This window comes from Schistocerca serialis, chromosome 5 (assembly GCF_023864345.2).
Source record: "Schistocerca serialis cubense isolate TAMUIC-IGC-003099 chromosome 5, iqSchSeri2.2, whole genome shotgun sequence".
NCBI classification, from domain to species: Eukaryota; Metazoa; Arthropoda; class Insecta; order Orthoptera; family Acrididae; genus Schistocerca; species Schistocerca serialis.
In genome coordinates this window covers 532141295-532166859 of record NC_064642.1, presented here as the reverse complement: position 1 = coordinate 532166859, position 25565 = coordinate 532141295, and the positions used below count along the sequence as shown (strand labels likewise).

At 39.9% G+C, this 25565-nt stretch overlaps 1 protein-coding gene across 2 annotated transcripts in view; it reads left to right on the top strand.

The window, feature by feature from the left end:
• Window positions 1-25565, top strand: part of LOC126482403 (cysteine-rich protein 2-binding protein) — a 189438-nt gene that overhangs the window by 144388 nt on the left and 19485 nt on the right. For both annotated transcript variants that reach the window (XM_050106522.1, XM_050106523.1), the window contains exons 8-10: window positions 11693-11799; window positions 17532-17737; window positions 21019-21200. In XM_050106522.1, coding sequence (XP_049962479.1) covers window positions 11693-11799; window positions 17532-17737; window positions 21019-21200 — 495 coding nt within the window. The remainder of the gene's footprint in view (window positions 1-11692; window positions 11800-17531; window positions 17738-21018; window positions 21201-25565) is intronic.

The window sequence follows — 25565 nt, the reverse complement described above, 5'->3', positions numbered from 1 at the left end:
TAGTATTTCAGCTTTACGCATGTCATCCTCTGTTTCAATGCCATCAACATCCCAGAGTGTCTGTATATGCTGTTTCGAGCCACTTACTGATTTAACGTAAGACCAGAACTTCCTAGGATTTTCTGTCAAGTCGGTACATAGAATTTTACTTTCGAATTCACTGAACGCTTCACGCATAGCCCTCCTTATGCTAACTTTGACATCGTTTAGCTTCTGTTTGTCTGAGAGGTTTTGGCTGCATTTAAACTTAGAGTGAAGCTCTCTACTTTTGCAGTAGTTTCCTAACTTGGTTGTTGAACCACGGCGGGTTTTTCCCGTCCCTCACAGTTTTACTTGGCACATACCGGTATAAAACGCATTTTATGATTGCCTTAAACTTTTTCCATAAACACTCAACATTGTCAGTGTCGGAGCAGAAATTTTCGTTTTGATCTGTTAGGTAGTCTGAAATCTGCCTTCTATTACTCTTGCTAAACAGATAAACCTTCCTCCCTTTTTTTATATTCCTATTAACTTCCATATTCAGGGATGCTGCAACGGCCTTATGATCACTAATTCCCTGTTCTGTACATACAGAGTCGAAAAGTTCGGGTCTGTTTGTTATCAGTAGGTCCAAGATGTTATCTCCACTAGTCGGTTCTCTGTTTAATTGCTCGAGGTAAAGGTCACTCGATGCTCTGTCCCTACCACCCGTCCTAAACATCTGAGTGTCCCAGTCTATATCTGGTAAATTGAAATCTCCACCTAAGACTATAACATGCTGAGAAAATTTATATGAAATGTATTCCAAATTTTCTCTCAGTTGTTCTGCCACTAATGCTGCTGAGTCAGTAAAAGGAGCCAATTATTAACCTAGCTCGGTTGTTGAGTGTAACCTCCACCCATAATAATTCACAGAAGCTATCCACTTCTACTTCACTACAGGATAAACTACTACTAACAGCGACAAACACGCCACCACCGGTTGCATGCAATCTATCCTTTCTAAACACCGTCTGTGCCTTTGTAAAAATTTCTCCAGAATTTATGTTTGGCTTCAGCCAGCTTTCTGTACCTGTAACGATTTCAGCTTTGGTGCTTTCTATCAGCACTTGAAGTTCCGGTACTTTACCAATGCAGCTTCGACACTTTACAATTACAATACCGATTGCTGCTTGGTCCCCGCATGTCCTGACTTTGCCCCGCATCCTTTGTGGCTGTTGCACTTTCTGTACTTGCCCGAGGCCATCTAATCTAAAAAACCACCCAGTCCGCGCCACACAACCCCTGCTACCCGTGTAGCCACTTGCTGCGTGTAGTGGACTCCTGACCTGTCCAGCGGAGCCCGAAACCCCATCACCCTATGGCGCAAGTCGAGGAATCTGCAGCCCACACAGTCGCAGAACCATCTCAGCCTCTGATTCAGACCCTCCACTCAATTCTGTACCAAAGGTCCGCAGTCAGTCCTGTCGACGATGCTGCAGATGGTGAGCTCTGCTTTCATCCCGCTAGTGCGACTGGCAGTCTTCACCAAATCAGATAGCCGCCAGAAGCAAGAGAGGATTTCCTCCGATCCATAGCGACACACATCATTGGTGCCGACATGAGCGACCACCTGCAGATGGGTGCACCCTGTACCCTTCATGGCATCCGGAAGGACCCTTTCCACATCTGGAATGATTCCCCCCCGGTATGCACACGGAGTGCACATTGGTTTTCTTCCCCTCTCTTGTTGCCATATCCCTAAGGGGCCCCATTACGTGCCTGATGTTGGAGCTCCCAACTACCAGTAAGCCCTCCCTCTGCAACTGCCCGGATCTTGCAGACTGAGGGGCAACCTCTGGAACAGGACAAGCAGCCATGTCCGGCCGAAGATCAGTATCAGCCTGAGACAGAGCCTGAAACCGGTTCGTCAGACAAACTGGAGAGGTCTTCCCTTCAGCCCTCCGGAATGTCTTTCGCCCCCTGCCACACTTCGAGACGACCTCCCACTCTACCACAGGTGAGGGATCAGCCTCAATGTGGGCAGTATCCCGGGCAGCCACAGTCGTAGTCCGATCGGGGGATGCGTGGGACGAGCTGGCCGTCCCCGACAAACCCCCCATCCGGACCCCCACAGTGATGCCCATTGGCAAAAGCCTCAAGCTGTGTGACCGAAGCCAACACTGCCTGAAGCTGGGAGCGAAGGGATGCCAACTCAGCCTGCATCCGAACACAGCAGTTGCAGTCCCTATCCATGCTAAAAACTGTTGTGCAAAGAACGTCTGAACTAATCTACAGAGAACACAAACAAATCAACACAAAATTTAAACGGTTATTAAAATACAAGATTGCCTAGTAAATGCAGTAATGCTGCTACTTGCGCACTGCTGACACACTGCTCGGCGGCTGAAGGAGACTACGCGATTTTACACTATTCAGGTACTAAAACGCAATGCTACAGCTCTCAAATACTATAATACGCCCGAAATTTATGAATTAAGCAATGCAAGTACCAAAAACACGCAAAGAAATTAAGAATTAAACTATGTAAGCTAGGAGTATATGACTTTCTGCTAAGTGGTTCTCTTTTCTCCAAAGGTCTCTTTAATTTTCCTATAGGCAGTAACTATCTTACCCCTAATGAGATAAGCCTCTACATCCTTACATTTGCCCTCTAGCCATCCCTGCTTAGCCATTTTGCACTTCCTGTCGATCTCATTCTTGAGATGTTTGTGTTCCTTTTTGCCTTCTTCATTTATTGCATTTTTATATTTTCTCCTTTCATCAATTAAGTACAATATTTCTTCTGTTACCCAAGAATTTCTACTAGCCCTCATGTTTTTACCTACTTGATCCTCTGCTCCCTTCACTACTTCATCCCTCAAAGCTACCCACTATTCTTCTACTGTATTTCTTTCCCCCATTTCTGTCAATTTTGTCCTTATACTCTCCCTGAAACTCTGTACAACCTCTGGTTTAGTCAGTTTATCCAGGTCCCATCTCCTTAAATTCCCACCTTTTTGCAGTTTGTTCAGTTTTAATCTACAGTTCATAACCAATAGATTATGGCCAGAGTCCACATCTGCCCCTGGAAATGTCTTACAATTTAAAACCTGGTTCCTAAATCTCTGTCTTACCATTATATAATCTATCTGAAACCTGTCAGTATCTCCAGGCTTCTTCCATGTATACAACCTTCTTTTATGATTCTTGAACCAAGTGTTAGCTATGATTAAAGTTATGCTCTGTGCAAAATTCTACCAGGCGGCTTCCTCTTTCATTTCTTCCCCGCAATCCATATTCACCTACCACGTTTCCTTCTCTTCCTTTTCCCACTATCGAATTCCAGTCACCCATGACTATTAAATTTTCATCTCCCTTCACTATCTGAATAATTTCTTTTATCTCCTCATACATTTCTTCAATTTCTTCATCATCTGCAGAGCTAGTTGGCATATAAACTTGTTCTTCTGTAGTAGGTGCGGGCATCATGTCTATCTTGGCCACAATAATGCGTACCCATATCTGGTACAAGTTAACAGCAATATGTCATGTGGAAGTGATAATAAGCAGATGACCATCTAAATACAGGGTGTACATGAAGCCCGGGAACATTTTCAATTATTTATTGCACAAGAACCAAACATACATATGTCATCTTGAAGAGAAACCCTGATTTCCCCCCCCCTCCCCCCCCCCCCCCCCCCCCCCATGTATACTGCCACAGCGTGGTTTGGTAATTTGCCGATAGTCAGTGCTAGTCGCAAACATGGCGAGTTCAGGTTCGGAGCGAGCTTTCTGCGTGTTGGTGTTCAACAAAAACAAGTGTGCTACAGCTGTTCGACGGATGTTTAGAACCAAGTACAGTAAGAAGCCACCAACAAGGAAGGCCATTTACCACTGGCACAACAAATTCGTTATGACGGGTTGCTTGTGTGCAGCAAAGTGAAGCGGATGTCCCAGTGTGATTGAAGTGAATGTGGGGCACGTACAAGGAGTCCAAAGAAATTGGTGCGTCGTGCATCCCTTGAACTCGAAATGGCTCCAGTGACAGTATGTAAACTCCTGCGACAGAAGCTGTCTGTGAAACCATTAAAATTGGAGCTAGAGCAGAAACTCAATGACGATGACAAAGACAAGTGTTTTGGGTTTTGTCGCAGTTGCAAAACTTGAATGAGGATGGGGATGGCATTGCTGATTGCTTAATTTTTAGTGACGAAGCCATTTTTCACAGTAATGGGAAAGTGAACAGGCGTAATTGTTGAATCTGGGGTACAAAGCATTCATATGAATGCATTGAATTTGAGCGTGATTCCCGAAAGGTAAATGTTTTTTGTGCCATGCCACATCGAAAATTGTATGGGCCATTCTTCTTCATCAAGAGCACTGTCACTGGATATCCCTACTTGGATATGTTGCAGCAATGGCTGATGCCTCAAATGCAGTTGGACTCGCCGTTCAACTTTTAGCGGGATGGGGCTCCACCCCATTTTCATCTTGATGTTCATGGATACCTGAACACAGAGCTGCCGCATCGTTGGATCTGCCATGTTGCAGAAGGGGACAGCTGTTTCATGAAATGGCCTCCCCAATCACCAGATCTCACTCTGTGTGACTTTTTTCTGTGGGGACACACTAAAGATCTGGTGTATGTTCCGCCTCTACCATGTGATGTAGCAGAGCTGCGGGAGAGAATACGGGAAGTGACTAACACAGTCAACAATACCATGCTGGGACAGGTATGGCAAGAATTCGATTACCCTATTGACATCTGCCAGGTCACTCATGATTCACATATTGAATGTTTTTTTAAAAAAACACTTTGAGTTTCTCTTCAAAATGCAATAAGTATGACATCTGTACAATGTTTAATTCTTGTGCAATAAATAATTGAAAGTGTTGGCGGACTTTACGTACGCCCTATGCTTTCAGCATGCATGATTAAATTCTTAGCCAACATTATTACATTTTCCCTAGAGGCACGTGTTGTTATTTCTTGCCAACATTAAAAGAATGAATATATGTGTCATAAATGACCTGGGGAGTAGACAACATTCCATTAGAACTACTGACAGCCTTGGGAGAGCCAGTCTTGAAGAAAACTCTATCATCTGGTGAGCAAGATGTATAAGACAGGCGAAATACTCTCAGGCTTCAAGAAGAATATATTAATTCCAATCCCAAAGAAAGCTGGTGTTGACAGATGTGAAAATTACCGAACTATCAGTTTAATAAGTCACAGCTGCAAAAGACTAAAGCGGATTCTTTCCATATGAATGGAAAAACTGGTAGAAGCTGACCTCGGGGAAGATCAGTTTGGACTCCTTAGAAATATTGGGAGGCAATACTGACCCTATGACTTATCTTAGAAGAAAGATTAAGGAAAGGCAAACCTACATTTCTAGCATTTGTAGACTCAGAGAAAGCTTTTGACAATGTTGACTGGAATACTCTCTTTCAAATTCCGAAGGTGGCAGGGGTAAAATACAGGGAGCGAAAGGCTATTTACAATTTGCACAGAAACCAGATGGCAGTTACAAGAGTCGAAGGGCACGAAAGGGAAGCAGCGGTTAGGAAGGGAGTGAGACAGGGCTGTTGCCTCTCCTCGATGTTATTCAATCTGTATATTGAGCAAGCTTAAAGGAAACAAAAGAAAAATTCAGAGTAGGAATTAAAATCCATGGAGAAGAAATAAAAACTTTGAGGTTCGCCGATGACATTGTAATTCTGTCAGAGATAGCAAAGGACTTGGAAGAGCAGTTGAACAGAATGGACAGTGTCTTGAAAGGAAGATATAAGATGAACATCAACAAATGCAAAACGAGGATAATGGAATGTAGTCAAATTAAGTCGGGTGATGCTGAGGGAATTAGATTAGGAAATGAGACACTTAAAGTAGTAAAGGAGTTTTGTTATTTGGGGAGCAAAATAACTGATGATGGTCGAAGTAGAGAGGATATAAAATGTAGACTGGCAATAGCAAGGAAAGTTTCTGAAGAAGAGAAATTTGTTAACATCGAGTATAGATTTAAGTGTCAGGAATTCATTTCTGAAAGTATTTGTATGGAGTGTAGCCATGTATGGAAGTGAAACATGGACAATAAACAGTGTGGACAAGAAGAGAATAGAATCTTTCGAAATGTGATGCTACAGAAAAACGCTGAAGATTACATGGGTAGATCACATAACTAATGAGGAGGTATTAAATAGAATTGGGGAGAAGGGGAGTTTGTAGCACAACTTGACCAGAAGAAGGGATCGGTTGGTAGGACATGTTCTGAGGCATCAAGGGATCACCAATTTAGTATTGGAGGGCAGCGTGGAGGGTAAAAATTGTAGAGGGAGACCAAGAGATGAATACACTAAGCAGATTCAGAAGGATGTGGGTTGCAGTAGGTACTGGGAGATGAAGAAGCTTGCACAGGATAGTGTAGCATGGAGAGATGCATCAAACCAGTCTCAGGACTGAAGACAACAACAACAACAACAACAACAACAAATGGTTGTCAAAGACAAACATACAATAAATAAACTAAAATCTTAAAAATGACATCATCCTTTGAAAAATGAAACACAGTGGGTGTGATAAATTAAAATTATAATGACTTGGAAATGAGTGGTGTCAATCACTTATCAGCCTCAAGGACCATCAATATTCGCAGGCTTCATTACTGTCATACATCCAGAGATTCTGGATGTGCCAGTTTTGAGACATATAACACAAAAGATAAACTTTGGTTTTAGTGTGTTCTGTTGCTTCAATAAGGTTGGAATGCCCACTTTGCAGGCAATTCACTTGCTGCGAGGCTGTATGGGCAATATTGTTTGAAATCATCATTTGCAGTTATCGCTGAATGGCATTGTTAGGTGTGTTCAGTGAAGTTTTCATTGCAATGAAAACAAATTTTAGCAACTGTGCAGAGTTGTGTGTAATGAACTTCTGTTCTCCTAAGTGTTAATTTAAATCAATTGCATTCGTTGCATGATCAGTGAATATTAATGTATGTAAACAAACACAGAAATTTTTTATGTAATTAAACAACTTTTTATGGCAGGGAAACAATTTATTTAGTAAATTAGGCCGATAAAAGAACAACAGAAAATAACATAAATGACAGGACGTGTGTGCTCTCTCTCTCTCTCTCTCTCTCTCTCTCTCTCTCTACGACCAAATAAACCAATGATTCCAGTTTCAGAAAACTTGTATGATTTATTCAAGAGAAAAAGCATCACAAATTGAGCAAGTCAGTAGCACATTGGTTCATTCTGGCCCTTATGCAAGCACTTATTCAGCTTGGCATTGATTGATAGAGTTGTTGTGTGTCCTGCTGAGGGATATCACGGCAAATTCTGTCCAATTTGTGAGTTAGATCATCAGAATCCTTAGCTGGTTGGAGGGCCCTGCCCATAATGCTCCAAATATTCTCAGTTTGGGGGGTGGGGGGTCATCCAGCGACATTGCTGACCAAGGTAGGGTTGGGTAAGCACAAAGACAAGTGATAGAAACTCTCACTGTGTGTGGGTGGGCATTATATTGCTGAAAAGTGAGTCCAGGATGGCTTACCATGAAGGACAACAAAACAGAGTGTAGAAGATCATTGATGTACTACTGTGCTATAAGGGTGCCACGATTGACAGCCAAAGGGTCATGCAATGAAAAGAAATGGCAGCCCAGATCATCACTTGCTTGTCAGATTGTGTGGCAGGCAACTGTCAGGTTAGTATCCAACCACTGTCTGGGGCATCTACAGAGGTGTATTTGCTGGTCATTGGGGCTCATTTCGAAGTAAGACTCCTCACTGAAGACATTCTATCCCAGTTAATGAGATTCCAGGCTGAAGACGTGTCTGGAGATGCTTTGGGCAGCATTACAGTCTTGTATATTGATAGGCAAAAATACTTGAAAATGACAACAAATCTGCTAGAGTTGAATATGTTTTACACTTTTGTTACTACTGAAGAATGAGCCAAACAATTTAATGTAATGAATTTGCTCATCTTATGTGGAAGCAGCAGCTCCCACCATTATGCGGCAGATATCGGAGAAGTTATAGAGGTAGTGTCTTTAACATTCCCTCTTCATTTTAATAATGCATTCCAATGAAGGCAAACTCATATTAGTATTTGTCAGTATCTTTTGAGCTAATCCCGTCGGTGGTTCACATATAAGCTGTCTCATTAATGGAGTGCTATTTATTATTCTCAGGTGTACGCCCATAGAGTTGGAAGACTTAACTGTCTTGTAGGTAACAGTCATCTGCAGACTGGTTAAAATCTGTTTTTCAGAAGATATAACTTATTTGTAGAAATTTTTACATTTTTCTTTGCCTTTTTAACTTAAAATGCACACATTTTGATATTGATAATGTTGAAACAGGAGTCACAAATGAATTTTATATTCAGATACGCAAGTACACAGATGATATTTGTGTTTAATTTTCTCTCAAAGCCAATTTATATGACACACAAACACACATGCCATGTAATATTTGAGAAGTGACAATAGCAGACATTTCTATAATAACGGATTTTTATGCCGGTTTTGGCTACTGCTGCCATCTAGCAGACAAAGTAGAAACTACACAATCTGTCGTCTCCACAGTCATTTGCAGGAGTCATAAATATGTGTTCTATTAGTCTTTTCCTATTGTTTGCCCCCATATGCTTTCAACACACTATATTGAACATACCTCCTCCTTCCCCTCTCTGTCTGTCCACCTCTTCCTCCCTCTGTCTGTCCTCCTCATTCTCCCACCTCTATCTGTGTGTCTCCATCTTTTCATCTCTGTCTTTGTATTTTCCTCCACCTTTCTTTCTGACCCTATCTTCCTCCCCTTGACTCTGACAATATTCTCCTCCCCCTCTTGCTTTCCAGCCTAACCACTACCCTGGTACACTTTTCACCTGCCTCATGCATCCCCCCCCCCCCCCTCTGTCCACTTCCTCCTCACCCTTGCTCTGTGCATCCCCTCCTCTTTGCGTCTCGACCTGTCCCCAACTATGCTTATTGGCAAGTGTAGACCCTGCTGTATAGTTCAATAAAGCAGGTCAATACTACTCCCACAACACACAAGTCATGCAGGGCAGCCTGTATTTTGGGATGCAGGAAAACATTTCTTGTCCCTGACATGTAAGATACCCTGCGAAGCTGGTTGATTTGGTAGGCTCTTATTGTCCCCACACTACTTGCCTATCATGCAGGGCATCCTACTCACGAGGGGCTTGGGAAAACACTATAATGGAAAACTTGTTAACTGGCATGACATCATATGTCTCCAGATGCTGTGTGTTAATTATCAGTGAATTGAGAGCCTCTATATTTTCATCAACTATCTGGATAAATAGAAATGAATTTCAACAGAGGTGCACAGCAGATTTCCAAGAGGTTTCAGCTAGTGACTGTTGCACTTCGGAAGCTATGCACCGAGTTCATTTTTCCAAACAATAGTTACTCAAATATCAAAGAACTAATAGATACTGAGGATTAGCAGCATTAAGCAGCCCCACAGAGGAGCCCTGGGACTGCCAAACCCGTACCCAGCCAAGACTGACCAACATGCCTGTAGTGGTTTCCATCTGCAGAACTAAGGTGCATGTGCAGTTCATCAAATCTGCGGCTGGAAGCAGGGACAGCATTTCACTAGTACCTACCCTCTACATATCTATTGCCTTCTTCCTAGTCATCATCTCTTTTGTATTTCTTTTGCTCTTTCTGCCCTCCTGCTGCGTATTTACCTCTGCCCTTCACTCTAATTATGTTTGTAGGTCACACACACATTTCCTTAACATTATGTGCCTTACCCCCTGCCACAGTTTTCTTCATTATTTGTTCCTCTCTACCCATCCTCCCAATCCTCCTTCATTGTATACTTTTGCTTGCACCTAAGTGAGTTAAATCAACCCCTGTAATTATATTCCCATCCCCTTCAGTCTCTTACACCTTCTAACTGTGGCCAACCATCTCTTCCATACCACTCTAATCTATTCAAGAGAACCAGCAGTGTTGGGTGAATGTAACTGGTTGGTTGGTTGGGGGAGGGTTAAACAGACTAAACAGAGAGATCATCACACTCCTAATAAAGAGGTGTGTCATCTGAAGTTAGTGATGTAAGCCAGAAGTATGCAGGAGTAGTAAAATTGAGGCATTTGCAAGTTGTCTGTCAGATTAAAACTGTGTTCTGGTCTGGGACCTTTGCATTTTGCAGGCAAGTGCTATATGTACTGACTGAGCTGTCTAAGCATGACTCTCGACCTGCCCTCATGACTTTACTGCTGCAAGTACTTCATCTACCTTCCAAATTTCACAGCTCTCTGCACACCATGCAGGACTAGTAGTCCTGGAAGGAATGATATTGTGGAGACATGACTTATTCACAGTTTTGGGAATGTTTCCAGAATCAATTTTTAGTCTGTAGTACTCGCCGTCGAAAGACAAAGGTCCCAAATTTGAACACACATTCGTAATCTGCCAGGAATTTTCATTGGATTACATTCGTTGTCATCATACAGGCCCATCAATGTGTGATTGTCTGGGTGCCATGGGTACTCAAAATGATCACTTCTGGTTTGCAGCACTTGGACATCAGTCATTACATTTCTGACATGTTATGGGCAGTGGCCATGCCTTATGCTGTCTCCATCTACCTTCATACAGAAAGCGTTAGACTGTTACCTTGCCCAGAACTTTCTTCAGATTGCTCATCCAGGGTTTCTGAAAGACAGACCTGCCACCACTTTCCAGCCACTATGATTGATGAACTGTGGGATAGAGTTGAAGCAGAATGAAATGATGTATCCACATGTGTCAGCCAAGCACAGTTCAACTCGATGCCCAGCTGAGCTACAGGCAGTGTTGCTGAGCGGAGGTGGCAGCCCTGTGTACTAAATTTTGCACCACGATACCCCAAGTCACCTATGTATTTGATGCTACTGGAGGTGGCACGTCCCTCTGAACTAAGTTTTGCATCCTGATATGTCAAGTCACCTATGTATTTAATCTTGTGTTATTCTTACTATGTGGTATATGAACAGTAGGTATATTTTTTTTAATTGCTGTCCTTCTTGGTGTTGCAATTGTAATGGCTGGCAGTGTAGTTACTGATGTACTTTTGTGAACAAATTTGTCTAATTGAGTAACCTGTTGCGCATGTCATTTATCCTAAGGTCCAATCCTCACACTCCTAGCTGTTTTACTGATCTACTTGTTCACCCGTAATGTTTATGAAAATAATGGCAGTCACATCCTCTTACCTTATTATTCCTTCACAACTGAATGATAGGATGATTCTCTGAACATTCAAAATTGTATTGTGCTTACTTTTATTTTACATGTTGTAAGATAGATTTTAAGGTAATCAATAGTAGATAATGGCAACATTACACTGAAACAGCTAGGTGACCTTCACAAATAAAAACATTGTTCTTAATTACTCTTGGTTATTTCCATAAGCATTCTAGTGTGATAGGAAATTGGTTAAACATTTCAACTGGATAATAATAGATGTGCCAAAAGGAAAATGGTCTTACTTGAAACAAAATACCAGTGGATGTCTGTCTTCATATCCGAATTTCACAACATTTTATTAATAGCTATCAAGTTTTTGATCCCATGTGTATGCTACACAGGAGAAACAAGTTAAATGTGCAAATATTTTTATCATCCTACTGTTCTTAGATTGTAAATTTAGTGATGCATTGCTTGAGACAGTAATGTACTGTGAAAATGTTGCAGGTTCCATCTTCTAGTGATTCTGTTTGTCTGTCGGTGGAAGAATCTTTCTTAGTGAAGTTGGTGGGTTCAAGTCTGCTCAAACCATTTTACAGCCCATATACTAAAAGGTAAAATTATTATTTTTTATTTTGGTTTGACGTGCTTATGAGCACGTGAAATAACTTGTATGTCTTTCTTTTCTCATTTCTTTCTTTTCAGAAGTATTTCATTCTTTCCCTGTGTTGTTCTCTTTTTGTCTGTCCTTTTTGTGTGCATCTTTTGTTTTCTCCTGGAAGCCCTTGGAACTTTTTACTTTTGCTATGAACATTTCTCTTTCCTTATTTCTCCCTCTGTTATTTTTAGCCCCTCATGTTTGTTTTAACTTTTTTGATCCACACAATTGATATTTTTGGGTTTCTGTCGAATCAGTTAAAATTTTGTTGTTGTTGTTCTAACCTTTTAAGATGTTCATAGAATACAGCTCTCCCCTTCCTCACCATGTCTAGTATTCACTCTATTCTTTCACAAACTCCTTTCTTACCTCTTAATTTCCATTTTACATTGCCATATTTGACACCTAAGATTCTCCTTACTATTTTTCTTTCTGTTTCATCTAGTTGTTTGGCTGTATTTAACAAAAGACATTCTGGTTTAATACAGTGTTGTAGAGCCAGAGTTTTGCATTTATGGATAGAGATTTTTTTTGTTATACAATATTTTGTTAATTGAAAAGCCAGTTGCATTTTTCCTGGCCCTGCTAAGTTGGGTGCATTGTTCAAAGCATTTGGTTGTATTATTTGACCTGCATATTTGAATTTTGTAATCTTTTTTTATTCTTCCCTCTCTCTCTCTCTCTCTCTCTCTCTCTCTCTCTCTCTGTGTGTGTGTGTGTGTGTGTGTGTGTGTGTGTGTGTGTGTGTTTTTTTTTTCTTTTTTCCCTCCAAAATATATACATCGGCTTGCTTCTGAAGCTGCATTGTTGCATATTCTATAAATTGAGCTGCGATGGCAAGATTGTCTGCAAAAGCTGAGCAATCAAATATCAGATTATCTCCTTTTCTCCCAGTTATGATTCTGTAAATTCCATCTTTTATCCTTTTTCTACATTCCCTGATTAAATTTTTTGTATCCAATTGAACAACAGTGGGAATAATCAGTCTCCTTGTCTTATACATTTTGATCTCACAAGTCATTTACATTTACATTTATACTCCGCAAGCCACCCAACGGTGTGTGGAGGAGGGCACTTTACGTGCCACTCTCATTACCTCCCTTTCCTGTTCCAGTCGCGTATGGTTCACAGGAAGAACGACTGTCTGAAAGCCTCCGTATGCGCTCGAATCTCTCTAATTTTACATTCGTGATCTTCTCGGGAGGTATAAGTAGGGGGAAGCAATATATTCGATACCTCATCCAGAAACGCACCCTCTCGAAACCTGGCGAGCAACCTACACCTCGATGCAGAACGCCTCTCTTGCAGAGTCTGCCACTTGAGTTTGCTAAACATCTCCGTAATGCTATCACGGTTACCAAATAACCCTGTGACGAAACGCGCCGCTCTTCTTTGGATCTTCTCTATCTCCTCCGTCAACCCGATCTGGTACGGATCCCACACTGATGAGCATTACTTAAGTATACGTCGAACAAGTGTTTTGTAAGCCACCTCCTTTGTTGATGGACTACATATTCTAAGGACTCTCCAAATGAATCTCAACCTGACACCCGCCTTACCAACAATTAATTTTATGTGATCATTCCACTTCAAATCGTTCCGCACGCATACTCCCAGATATTTTACAGAAGTAACTGCTACCAGTGTTTGTTCCACTATCATATAATCATACAATAAAGGATCCTTCTTTCTATGTATTCGCAATACATTGCATTTGTCTATGTTAAGGGTCAGTTGCCACTCCCTGCACCAAGTGCCTATCCGCTGCAGATCTTCCTGCATTTCACTACAATTTTCTAATGCTGCAACTTCTCTGTGTACTACAGCATCATCCGCGAAAAGCCGCATGGAACTTCTGACACTATCTACTAGGTCATTTATATATATTGTGAAAAGTAATGGTCCCATAACACTCCCCTGTGGCACGCCAGAGGTTACTTTAACGTCTGTAGACGTCTCCTCATTGATAACAACATGCTGTGTACTGTTTGCTAAAAACTCTTCAATCCAGCCACACAGCTGGTCTAATATTTCGTAGGCTCTTACTTTATCAGGTGACAGTGCGGAACTGTATCGAATGCCTTTCGGAAGTCAAGGAAAATAGCATCTACCTGGGAGCCTGTATCTAATATTTTCTGGGTCTCATGAACAAATAAAGCGAGTTGGGTCTCACACGATCGCTGTTTCTGGAATCCATGTTGATTCCTACAGAGTAGATTCTGGGTTTCCAAAAACGACATGATACGCGAGCCAAAAACATGTTCTAAAATTCTACAACAGATCGACGTCAGAGATAAAGGTCTATAGTTTTGCGCGTCTGCTCGATGACCCTTCTTGAAGACTGGGACTACCTGTGTTCTTTTCCAATCATTTGAACCTTCCGTTCCTCTAGAGACTTGCGGTACACGGCTGTTAGAAGGGGGGCAAGCTCTTTCGCGTACTCTGTGTAGAATCGAATTGGTGTCCCGTCAGGTCCAGTGGACTTTCCTCTGTTGAGTGATTCCAGTTGCTTTTCTATTCCTTGGACACTTATTTCGATGTCGACCATTTTTTCGTTTGTGCGAGGATTTAGAGAAGGAACTGCAGTGCGGTCTTCCTCTATGAAACAGCTTTGGAAAAAGGTGTTTAGTATTTCAGCTTTACGCATGTCATCCTCTGTTTCAATGCCATCAACATCCCAGAGTGTCTGTATATGCTGTTTCGAGCCACTTACTGATTTAACGTAAGACCAGAACTTCCTAGGATTTTCTGTCAAGTCGATACATAGAATTTTACTTTCGAATTCACTGAACGCTTCACGCATAGCCCTCCTTATGCTAACTTTGACATCGTTTAGCTTCTGTTTGTCTGAGAGGTTTTGGCTGTGTTTACACTTGGAGTGAAGCTCTCTTTGCTTTCTCAGTAGTTTCCTAACTTTGTTGTTGAACCACGGCGGGTTTTCCCCGTCCCTCACAGTTTTACTTGGCACATACCGGTATAAAATGCATTTTATGATTGCCTTAAACTTTTTCCATAAACACTCAACATTGTCAGTGTCGGAACAGAAATTTTCGTTTTGATCTGTTAGGTAGTCTGAAATCTGCCTTCTATTACTCTTGCTAAACAGATAAACCTTCCTCCCTTTTTTTATATTCCTATTAACTTCCATATTCAGGGATGCTGCAACGGCCTTGTGATCACTGATTCCATGTTCTACACTTACAGAGTCGAAAAGTTCGGATCTGTTTGTTATCAGTAGGTCCAAGATGTTATCTCCACGAGTCAGTTCTCTGTTTAATTACTTGAGGTAATTTTTGGATAGCGCACTCAGTATAATGTCACTCGATGCTCTGTCCCTACCACTCGTTCTAAACATTTGAGTGTCCCAGTCTATATCTGGTAAATTGAAATCTTCACCTAAGACTATAACATGCTGAGAAAATTTGTGTGAAATGTATTCCAAATTTTCTCTCAGTTGTTCTGCCACTAATGCTGCTGAGTTGGGAGGTCGGTAAAAGGAGCCAACTATTAACGTAGCTCGGTTGTTGAATGTAACCTCCACCCATAATAATTCACAGGAACTATCCACTTCTACTTCACTACAGGATAAACTACTACTAACAGTGACAAACACACCACCAATTAATTTTACATAATTTTGTTAATACATTACATTTTAACATAGGTTTACTGGATTCAAGGCTTTGCTCACTTCTTCCATGACCTCTCTACAGTCCCTGTATTATTACTAGCATACTCCTTGCTTGTAACAGTGTATGCTATGTCTCTATCCACCACTAGCACTATCCTCATCTCCAGTTTTTGTTTGTCTTTGGAACTGCCATAGATACTGACATGTCCCCATTTTAAACAAATTGGTGCACTGAGCAATTAGAGGAATCCTTCCTCTTCACTCAACTCTTAAAATGCCTTGTTTGGTTGATTTAAAGTTCTTATTTGTATTCTCTCTATTAATTAATGAGCATTTTAGTAATGTGAGTGCATATTATTATTAACTGATTTTTATTTATTGTTTGTTTTAGTGATTCCTTTTTACTGTTTGCTCCTTTTATATAAGTTGAGTCCTTTTAATTATGTTTGCGGTGGTTATGAAGTCTATATTGCTTACTGTTCGCCGTAAGTTAAAGAATATGTTAATACCTTATGCGTTTCGCAGCAGCATATCTCATTGAGTCTCCTTGCTGGAACTTCTCCATCTGAAATTGCTAAAGATAATTTATCGCTTTACGAAAATCAATCGGTTCAGCCAAGTGCTATGCTGTGTCATGTGTATGGAATGTGGTGTCCAACTTTAGTTCTAAAATTATTTAGGTCTTCGGATAAATATTGTCGATGAATCCCAAAACCGTGTAAAACTGCAGGTTCGCACCATCAAACCACACAACACTTCTGAACGACTTGCATCTTTGTAATCACTGAATATTTCTTTTGAAATGCTTAAGGGTTATGAACTCTACACACCTGATACTCCTTTTGTGCTTTTATACGTATTTATTTTCTTCAATACCATAAAACATAAATTACTACCTTAATGGCGGCTTCCATCAATTTCCTCTCAATCCGACATAGAACATCTCTCTTCCAATGTCCAACATGGAATAATTATCTCTTTGCCGTAGCTTAATACAGTCTGTATATCTTTGTTATCAAGTTCGCACGGAGATGCTTAGATTCCACGGAGTATTTATCTCTCGCACAGGTATTTTACATTTATCATTGTATTAATAGTCTGTCGCACTTTATTTATGGGTTTTTGCACCACAAAACGCTACATTGAGATTCATTGATAATATTTTCATGATTCAGACCAATTAAAATGAAAGTCTCCACATTTTCCTACAAAATAATTTTAAACTGAAAATTTGTTATTAATAGTATGGAATAATAAAAACTGTCATCATCTAGTGGTAAACACTACTTTTTGGAAATACAGTAATTAAAGAAAGTTCTTAGTGTCTCGTGAGCCCAAAACAGTACCACATATGCTCCCAAATCAACTCTGTCTGAACCTTATCAGCTTCCTGGTGGATTATAAATAATATAAGGAGTAGAGTACAACAATTCACACACACACACACACACACACACACACACACACACACACACACACACACACACAAACAGAGAGAGAGAGAGAGAGAGAGAGAGAGAGACCGGGGGGGGGGGGGGGGGGCATAGACCTTCCCATATCACCCTTTCAGTTACACTGTTGTTACCAACTGTTGCACTGTATAAGTCTTCTGTGAACAACTTTTCCTCTGCTTAAGGAATTGTTAAATTTTCTGTCACAGTGGATGCAGTTCAGATTCAAAAACAGTCGCACAACAGAAGGTTTCTTAGCAATGCAAGCTGTCTCGTTTTTATTGTTTTGAGGTACTAGATAATAAAGAAACTTTGTTGTTAGTTGTTAAGGGGACAAACATAAAACTGATTTAAAAAAAAAAAAGACAAAGTTTTATGTGCTATATTTGGCACAGCAGAATAGTGATTTGATATCAAGGAGAATTGTAGAAGTTCCAATTGCATGTTTTATTCCACTGTTTGTTTAGTATATTTTTCAGGAAGTTCCTTCAATCGATCTTCTGCCAAAAGAATTTCTTAAAGTACAATTTTCTGTTGTAATATTATTTGACAGGTCTGATTCTAATTGAGTTTTTATTGATACTCTCAATTTCTTTAATACTGTAGAATGATTAAACCATACATTCGTCAAGACTGGGATTCAAAACCTCTCTGGATGAAATTCCTTCAGGAATTGGATGAGAAAACTAACAGAACCAATCCGTCATGGCAGCCACTTCAGTTACATCCTATAGACTACTGTTACATACAGCGTGAGCATGTGCCTGTGATTAATGCTCTGTGTCACGAATATTTTTATCCTGGAATTGATGGTAAGCTTTAAACAATTTTACATTAATGGAAAAAACGTGTTATCATAATAACTGAGCTAACTGTGAGAATTTCATAATTCCATTGAAAATCTTGTTAAAATCAAACACTTTGTTAGAATGGAGATGGGTATAAAAAGAACAGCTGTATCAAATGTAAATAAAAATGTGTTAGAGCTTGAGTTTTGGAATTTGTAACTCTAATAACTGTATTTAATGTTTTTTTTTTTCTTCTTCGTCTTCCTGCTCCTGTTCTTGTTCTTGTTCTTGCTCTTGCTCTTGCTGGCACACTCAGAGAGTTTCTTGATTTTGCAGCTGATAAGTAAATATTCTCATATAGAGTTTGTCTTCCTTTCACGCTTCCATATCTTTCGAGCTAAAATCAAAACACTTTTCAGTTATAATTTTAAACTGAAAATTTGTTATTAATAGTATGGAATAATAAAAACTATCATCATCTAGTGATAAACATTACTTTTTGGAAATACATTAATTAAAGAAAGTTCTTAGTGTTTCGTGAACCCAAAACAGTACCACAGCTTTTCCTTTTTCAGTCATCCTGTTCCTACATAAACCTTATTTTGCTATTGTCTGCTTCCGTGTGTATTACATACTAATCTTTGTATCCCTCTCCACTAGACAGCATATGTATAATAAATAGGATCATTCTGAAATTTGTTGTCAGACCGTTGTGTGATCACAGACCTCATATATTCGATGGTAGGTACACAAGGTTCCATTTTTAGTACCAAAATCATACTGTCTCTAATTCAGTCCTGGTGTGGTTGAATGCTCATTTCCTTTTTGCTCCATCATAGTACAAAAATATTTCAGTGTTCCTGCTGTTATTGACCTGACAGTATCACGAGTGGGTATATAGTTCTTTTATTAGCATCCACTGTCTTTTCACCAGATATTGTGTGAGTACACTTTTCCTAGATGAAAACTCATACTTTTACTTAATGCTGTGGTGCTTGTATGATATGGTTGTCCATCTGCACAACATATATACTGACTCACTGACTCAGACTGCCGGCGCATAGTTAGGGACAAATGGAAGAATGGGGTGGTAATGCTCAGCTTCACTCAACTCTGTGGCCATGTAATGCAAAGCATTGAAAGAGAAGGCTATGTCAAAATGACAGTATGATTACAATCTTTACTTTGGTAGGAATTATCTGGAATATCTTTCCTGGGACACACATTCAAAGCCTCTTCAATTTGTTGCTCCTCTGTATACATAGCTCCTCGTATGCCACATGTGTTCAATCATTTAATGATTTCTTTGTGACAAAACATTTCTGTCAAACTTTGAAGGGTTGTGGAAGGGGAGAGGGGGGGGGGGGGGGGGGAGGGGAGTGTGAGGAAAGGAACCCATACATGGAAACTTCATCCAGTGACTTATGTCAGACTCAACAAAGGAAGTGAGTGCCTCATCATGCTGGAATCACATACATCAATGGACTGCAAGTGGGATGTTGTCCACTAATTCCAACAACACTTCATATAGTTATCACTAAGGGGAAGTTAAAGAGGAGACATGCAGTCATCAAATCAAGTTATCTGATACTGTGGTAACCCATAAATTTATTGTAAACTGTCTTCAATAATCTTGGTTGTAGGTGGCGTGGGTATTCTCTTCTACCCAAATATGACAGTTGTGAATATTGAATACAACTCCACAGGTGAAGGATACCCACCTCCACGAACAATATGTGCATAATAATAATGATGTATGGTGCTGTTCTGCAAAAACAAACACACACACACACACACACACACACACACACACACACACACCAGAATAGTGTGTCAAACGTACTGCTACTACCCTGCCCTCATTGCCACTGAACACAGACAGCTTTTACATGTAAGGGACAGTCAAATGCAAATGAGGCAGATGAGAAAAAAGTAAGTAAACTGTTTATTATTTCAAAAGTAGTAACTGTAACTGTTAATACATTTGTCCCACTGAGAGACAGGATGGTCAGTGCCTTAATGGAAAAATGTTTACAGTTGCCAATGGAACAATGAGTGTACCAAGGTGTGCAGGTCTTCATGTGAAGCAAATTGATGGTCACAAAAGCCTTTCCTCAGCACTTCAAAGGTATGGATATCATACAGGGAGAGATTGAGACTGTGTGGGAGATGCATTGGGGGTTTCCAGTGAAACTTCTGCAGTGTAATAGAAACAACCTTGGCAGCACGTGGGCAGGCATTATCCTGCAACAAAAAAACTGATTCTGTCCCTCAGCATTCCTGAGTGTTTGGACTTGACAGTGCACTTCAATTTTTGCAGAGTGTCCGCATACTGCTGTGTGTTAAATGTGGCACCCTGTTCCAGAAAGTCAGTTAGGAGTGGACCCTTGAGGTCAAAGAAAAATGTCATCATGATTTTCCCAGAGCTGTCGTGCATGATTTTTTATTTTTTTGGTGGGGGTTAATCTGTGTGCTTCCATTGTTGGCTTCGACTCCTGCTCACCGGCTCAAATTTATGATGCGATATTTCATATCCTGTGACAGTATTGACCACAAAACGATATCCTTCATTATGATACCGTTCCAGGTGATGGAATGATGTTGACATTTTATTCAACTTATACTCCTTCGTCAGACTGTGGGGCACAGATTTTCTGGAACTTCAGATGCTCTGTCATGATGGCATGAGCAATCCCATGACTAATGCCCAAAATAAGCCAGATGTCTTCGATCTTCCACTGTCAGTCATTTCTGATGGCAGTTGCCATTGCATCTTTAACAGAAGGGGTAATGACGAAATGGGCCTGTCCTAGTGGTTGTATTCTTTCAGTAACACCAGACCTTCTCGAAATAATTTATTCCAAGCAAACATACGTACACGTGACATACTGTGTTCGCCATAAACAGCGGACATTCGGGCATGAATTTCACGTCCTGGCACTCCCTCTGCAGCCAAAAATTGCACTAGACTTGACCAGTCCTGTTTCTTATCTTCAATATTGAAGTCAGCCATGACGTGCTTGTTATATAGTCTGTCTCGTTTTCATTTGACTGCCCTTCGTACATAGTATGGATTTGCAAAAACTTTTCAGTTTCCCACTGTCACTTTCGCTGACACTGCCTTTCACATTTAGAAAAGTAATGAGCTCATTCCATGTTGAAATCGCTGAATGAATGTTGAATGTGTATCTTAATTCTGAATGGTAACTACCGTTTTATGAGAGGAGTGAAAAAAATTATCTTCGAAATATGTATGTTCTCTGTGTCTCTTGGTGTATTAATTATGATCCAATTTCATTTCACAGTTTCTGAATGTCTACATTATCCAGAATTCACCTGTGTTGTGCTTTACAAGAAGCTTATAGTAGGTTTTGCGATAATGGTGCCAGATGTATCTAATGTTGAGGCGTATATTTCATTCATTTTTACAAGACCGGAATGGAGAAAAGCTGGGATTGCAACATTTATGTTATACCATTTAATACAGGTGTGTATGTATTCATTATTACAAGCTTATATGTTGCCACATTTAAGCACTGATGTAAGATGTTTTGATTTATTGTTCACTGAGGAACAAGTGATGTACAAATTCTGTTGCAGCATTTTTGCTCTGTTAGTCTGTGATTTCAAATCACTGTCATCTGTACATCATGTATTTAGATTCAGATTCTTAATTTACCATTGACCAACTGGGGCAGAATAAGCATTTTACATTGATAGCATATTACATTTTCCTTCAGTAGTACCTTAAAACTAAACAAGCCTATTACATAATCAAAATCGAACCTAGAAGTGATAGGATAAACACTAAAATAATAAACCGTTAATCAGTGATGTCACACAATGAAAACCTTAATAATTGTCAATTGATTTTATATTAATGACTTCTGTTATATCATAAAAAGGATTAACAAGTAACCAGTTTGATAGCTTGCTTCTGAAGCTAGTTATGTGAGCTGACAGAGAAGAAAATGGAGGTTCATTAAATATTCTTCAGCTATTGATTAGATGGGAATTCTCTGTTCTTGCCAGCCTCTGCCTAGCTATATTTAAATTTATTTTTTGTACAGGTGTGGTTGATTGTGTTTCCTGGGTTAACTTAGACTCTACATGAGTTCTTAGAATGTTAACTGCTTTCACCTCTCTCTCTTTTGACAATCCTAGTATAATTTGCTGGTTTTTATCGGAGTTGTAAAGCAGTGTATTTGATTAGAATCAGTTTAGTGCCGCTGCCATTCCATCTTGCATCATATCTTGCAGAACTAATGTGTTCTCATGCTGAGCTAGCAAAGTTGTGTTGTCGGCATAACAAATAACAGAGTTGGGAACACAGTGGGGAAAATCATTGACAGTAATTATAAAAAAGAAGGTCCCAAGGACAGAACCTTATGAGACCCCTGTTCTAACTTCTTGGAGAAGTGAATGCCTGTTTCTGACAAACTGTTTCCTATTGTTTAGGTGTGGTACAATTACTGCCAATGCAGAGCTCTTGTACATCATAGAATTTGAGATTAGCAAGTAAGGTACAAGAAAGACAATCAGATGGCTTACTTAAAGTACACAAAAAGTGAAGCTTAATTGTTATTCTAAAAAGTTGTTATTACTCATTCACAATTGAGAAAAAATCAGTGGTAGTATTTCTTCCCTTACAGAAACCAAATTGACCACTAGAAAGTAGATTTGTGACTCAAAGTAGTTGTTTAGTTGGTTATAGACAATAGATTCAAATATTTTAGAGAAAATAGGAACTACTGAAACTGGTCAGTAATTTTGAGATTATGCTTGTGCCCTATTTTGTACACTGGAATAACCTTTGATATTTTTAGTATTGTAGGAAATGTGCCAGACTCTAGACACCTGTTAAAAAGAAAGGCCAATAGTTCAATATTATATGCACTGTGTTTCCAATTTTGTAATTGGACAACCAAGAGTACTTCATTCCCTTGGAGTTTGAGAACCATGACACAACTTTTTTGAACTCAGTGGGTGTGATTGTCCTCCTTTTAAATCTGTAGTTGCAAAGTTAATGTTGTTTAAGTAAATCAGTTGCATTAGTATTTGGAGTTTTAATTTTGTTCCTAGTATCGCCTACAGAATCCATGAAAAAAAGCTTTGCATTAATTAGGAGCACCTTCAATGTGCCTTTCGTACACTGTTCATTTTTCCAGTCTAAGCTTAATTCTGTACGTTGTCTTACATTCAACATAAGCTTTTGCGCAATTCATTGTTCTGCTCAGTTCCATATTTAGGAGATGTTTTATACGTATGGTACAAAGACATCATATTTTGCCTAATATTGGTAAGTTCATCTGTGTACCACTTAACATTGTTCTTCATAGTTTTGCTTTTATGATTGTGGTATACTTGTTCTCCTCTTATAAAAATCAAAGTTAAATCAATTTTAAAGAGGTTCTCAAAAACAGTTTCATTTCTACTTATTCTTGTTTGACACTGGTATATAATGTTTCAAGTTTTTGAATGAACTGGGAATTTTTTCATCCGGGAGAAAACCGGGGAAAAACCCGGGAATTTTTCGGGATTCCGGGAATTTTTCATTGTTTTAGCTTTCAGTTAAATTTTTTTTTAATTTTGGCTGCAGAATTGATTCTCTAGCAAAGAATGTTATTGTATCCTGCTGCTGGAGAATGATACTGCAGCAATAAAATATAAACGAGAGGGGAAACAAATAAAACTTTAGTGACAAAGGAAATGTGCAATTTACAACAACAAAAAAACCGTGCATGCACAAGCGTTTGCAAATAGCAAAAATATGTCAAAGGCCGTAGGGCGCAGACTGTAATTCCTCATTACAATAAACTGCATGCTATGAGCATGACGTCACAACTGTTCACATTAGGTTCGTTTGACCAATTGCCAGCGGTCTGTTGCGCAAGCGCATTTGACTCGCGTATATGCAGTGCCTTCTCCCGCTACTTGAAGTTTGGCTGTTAGCTGTATCGGTAGCAGCAGCAAGCAGCCAGATGCAAACGAGAAAATTTTTTCTCGCGCGCCCTAGCTGCCAGATTCACGCTTGCACAGAGTTGTAGTGGGGAGGGGGTTAACCTCCACGTGACACGTGTTTACGTTAAGTGATTTCGCTGCTTCTCTTCGTGTACAGCTCCCAAGTCAAATGAAAACAAAACGGATTTCTGTGGCCGGGAGCTATCAAGTGAATTAAAATACATTCACATAATTACGGAGGGCAGAAATATATTATTAATTTCAGTTTTCTGATTTTATTTTATTTGCAAGTTAGTAGCAGTTAGGCATTAATCTCCTTGCAGAACAGTGAAGTTATTTTTGCAGGTTTGCTAAAGAAATTTAGCTTTATTAATCCTTCCGCTGAGGCAATCATTTTATTTGATACGAAGTGTTTCATTCTACAGTATTGGCTAGTTCCAACTTTTCGCTGAATTTCAAGTGCACATTATCATCTTCTGCCATATATGGCATTATGCCATAATAAAGAACCAAAAATGAGATCGTAGAGTACTGGTACTCCAAGAAAATTTACATCCCAAAAACCGCACTGAAAAGCTTAATATCAGATGGGACCTACTTCATTGTGAATCTGGAAAAAGCCAATTCGCACTTCAAGCCGAATTATGCATTTTAGTATGGTTTACGAAATTCCGATGCTCTTTGGAGTACCCTCTGATGCCCTGTTTCTTTTATGTGTAATGTAAGCTCTTTTAGTGCTTTATACAAACGAACTTCCTACACCACTGCAGTTGCACACGCACAATAATGCCTGTTTTCTGGCGCTCTCTGGAAAAGTAAATCGAACCTATTTCTAACAGTCTTCGGATAGTATTGCGAACGGTGGTTAGAAAAGCGTTACTTTCAAAGTAAATTTCTTTTTACGCAAGATGAATTATGTTACCTGTGAAAAAGTGGGATGGATATCTAAATCACAGAGCGTTCGAAACTGAACAGTTTGAGGACCAGCCACCTACAAGAATTTCGAGCCGAGACATTTATGTCATAATTTTAAATTTACTGGCACATTTGTGTGATGTATCTTAAAATATAACACACGCAAAGAAGATCAATATTACATGTGAAAGCTTAGCTTCTGTTGTAGCGTGTTAATCTTAGAGACTAATATCATATGTGAAACCTTAGCTTTTCTTGTAGATATACGGTACTGTGTACATTAATGTAAACCGTTAACTTTTCCTCTTGCGTGTTCGCGCTATGTAACCAGTGATCTTGCTATTGGCTAGAGGTGGCAAAAAATAACGTAACTGATAGAAATAACCGGTTACTGAGAAGTAACGGTTACTGCGATAACCGTTCCTCTGATTCTGGCAGTTATTGCAATAACTGTTTAGTGTCAACAGTGCCTCGCGCCATCTGTTGACCGAAGATCGTACTGCGCATTTGGAAGGCGTTCTATAGACCATGGGAATAACTGTGAGACTGCGCGCCATCTGTTGATAAGAACTGTGTACTATTTCGTGGGCCTTCGTTACTTTTAGCATAAACAATTAAATAAAGTTAATGTCCGAGCCGTGGCTGATAGGAGCTGCAGTACAGGCATTAACAAGTACGGTCGTTCCCTTAAGCCACCGCCTTACGTGTTAATTTAGCTTGGACGGGTAGTACAAGGAAGGTTACTAAGGAATTCGAGCGACTATGGAAATAACTGTCAGAGCCGGTATTCTCCTCTGGCAGTTATCGTTATTGGCTCGTAGTTCTAGTTCTCTGGTAGTTATCGGGCTACCACCACAGATAACCTGGAAGCTGGTAACGGAATAACTGTGTGTCTAGACGTTCCTGACTCGGTGACTCCAGTTAAAGGTCGTAGTTCCAGGTGATATTTCCAGAGAGGATAGTAACTGGAGCGAAC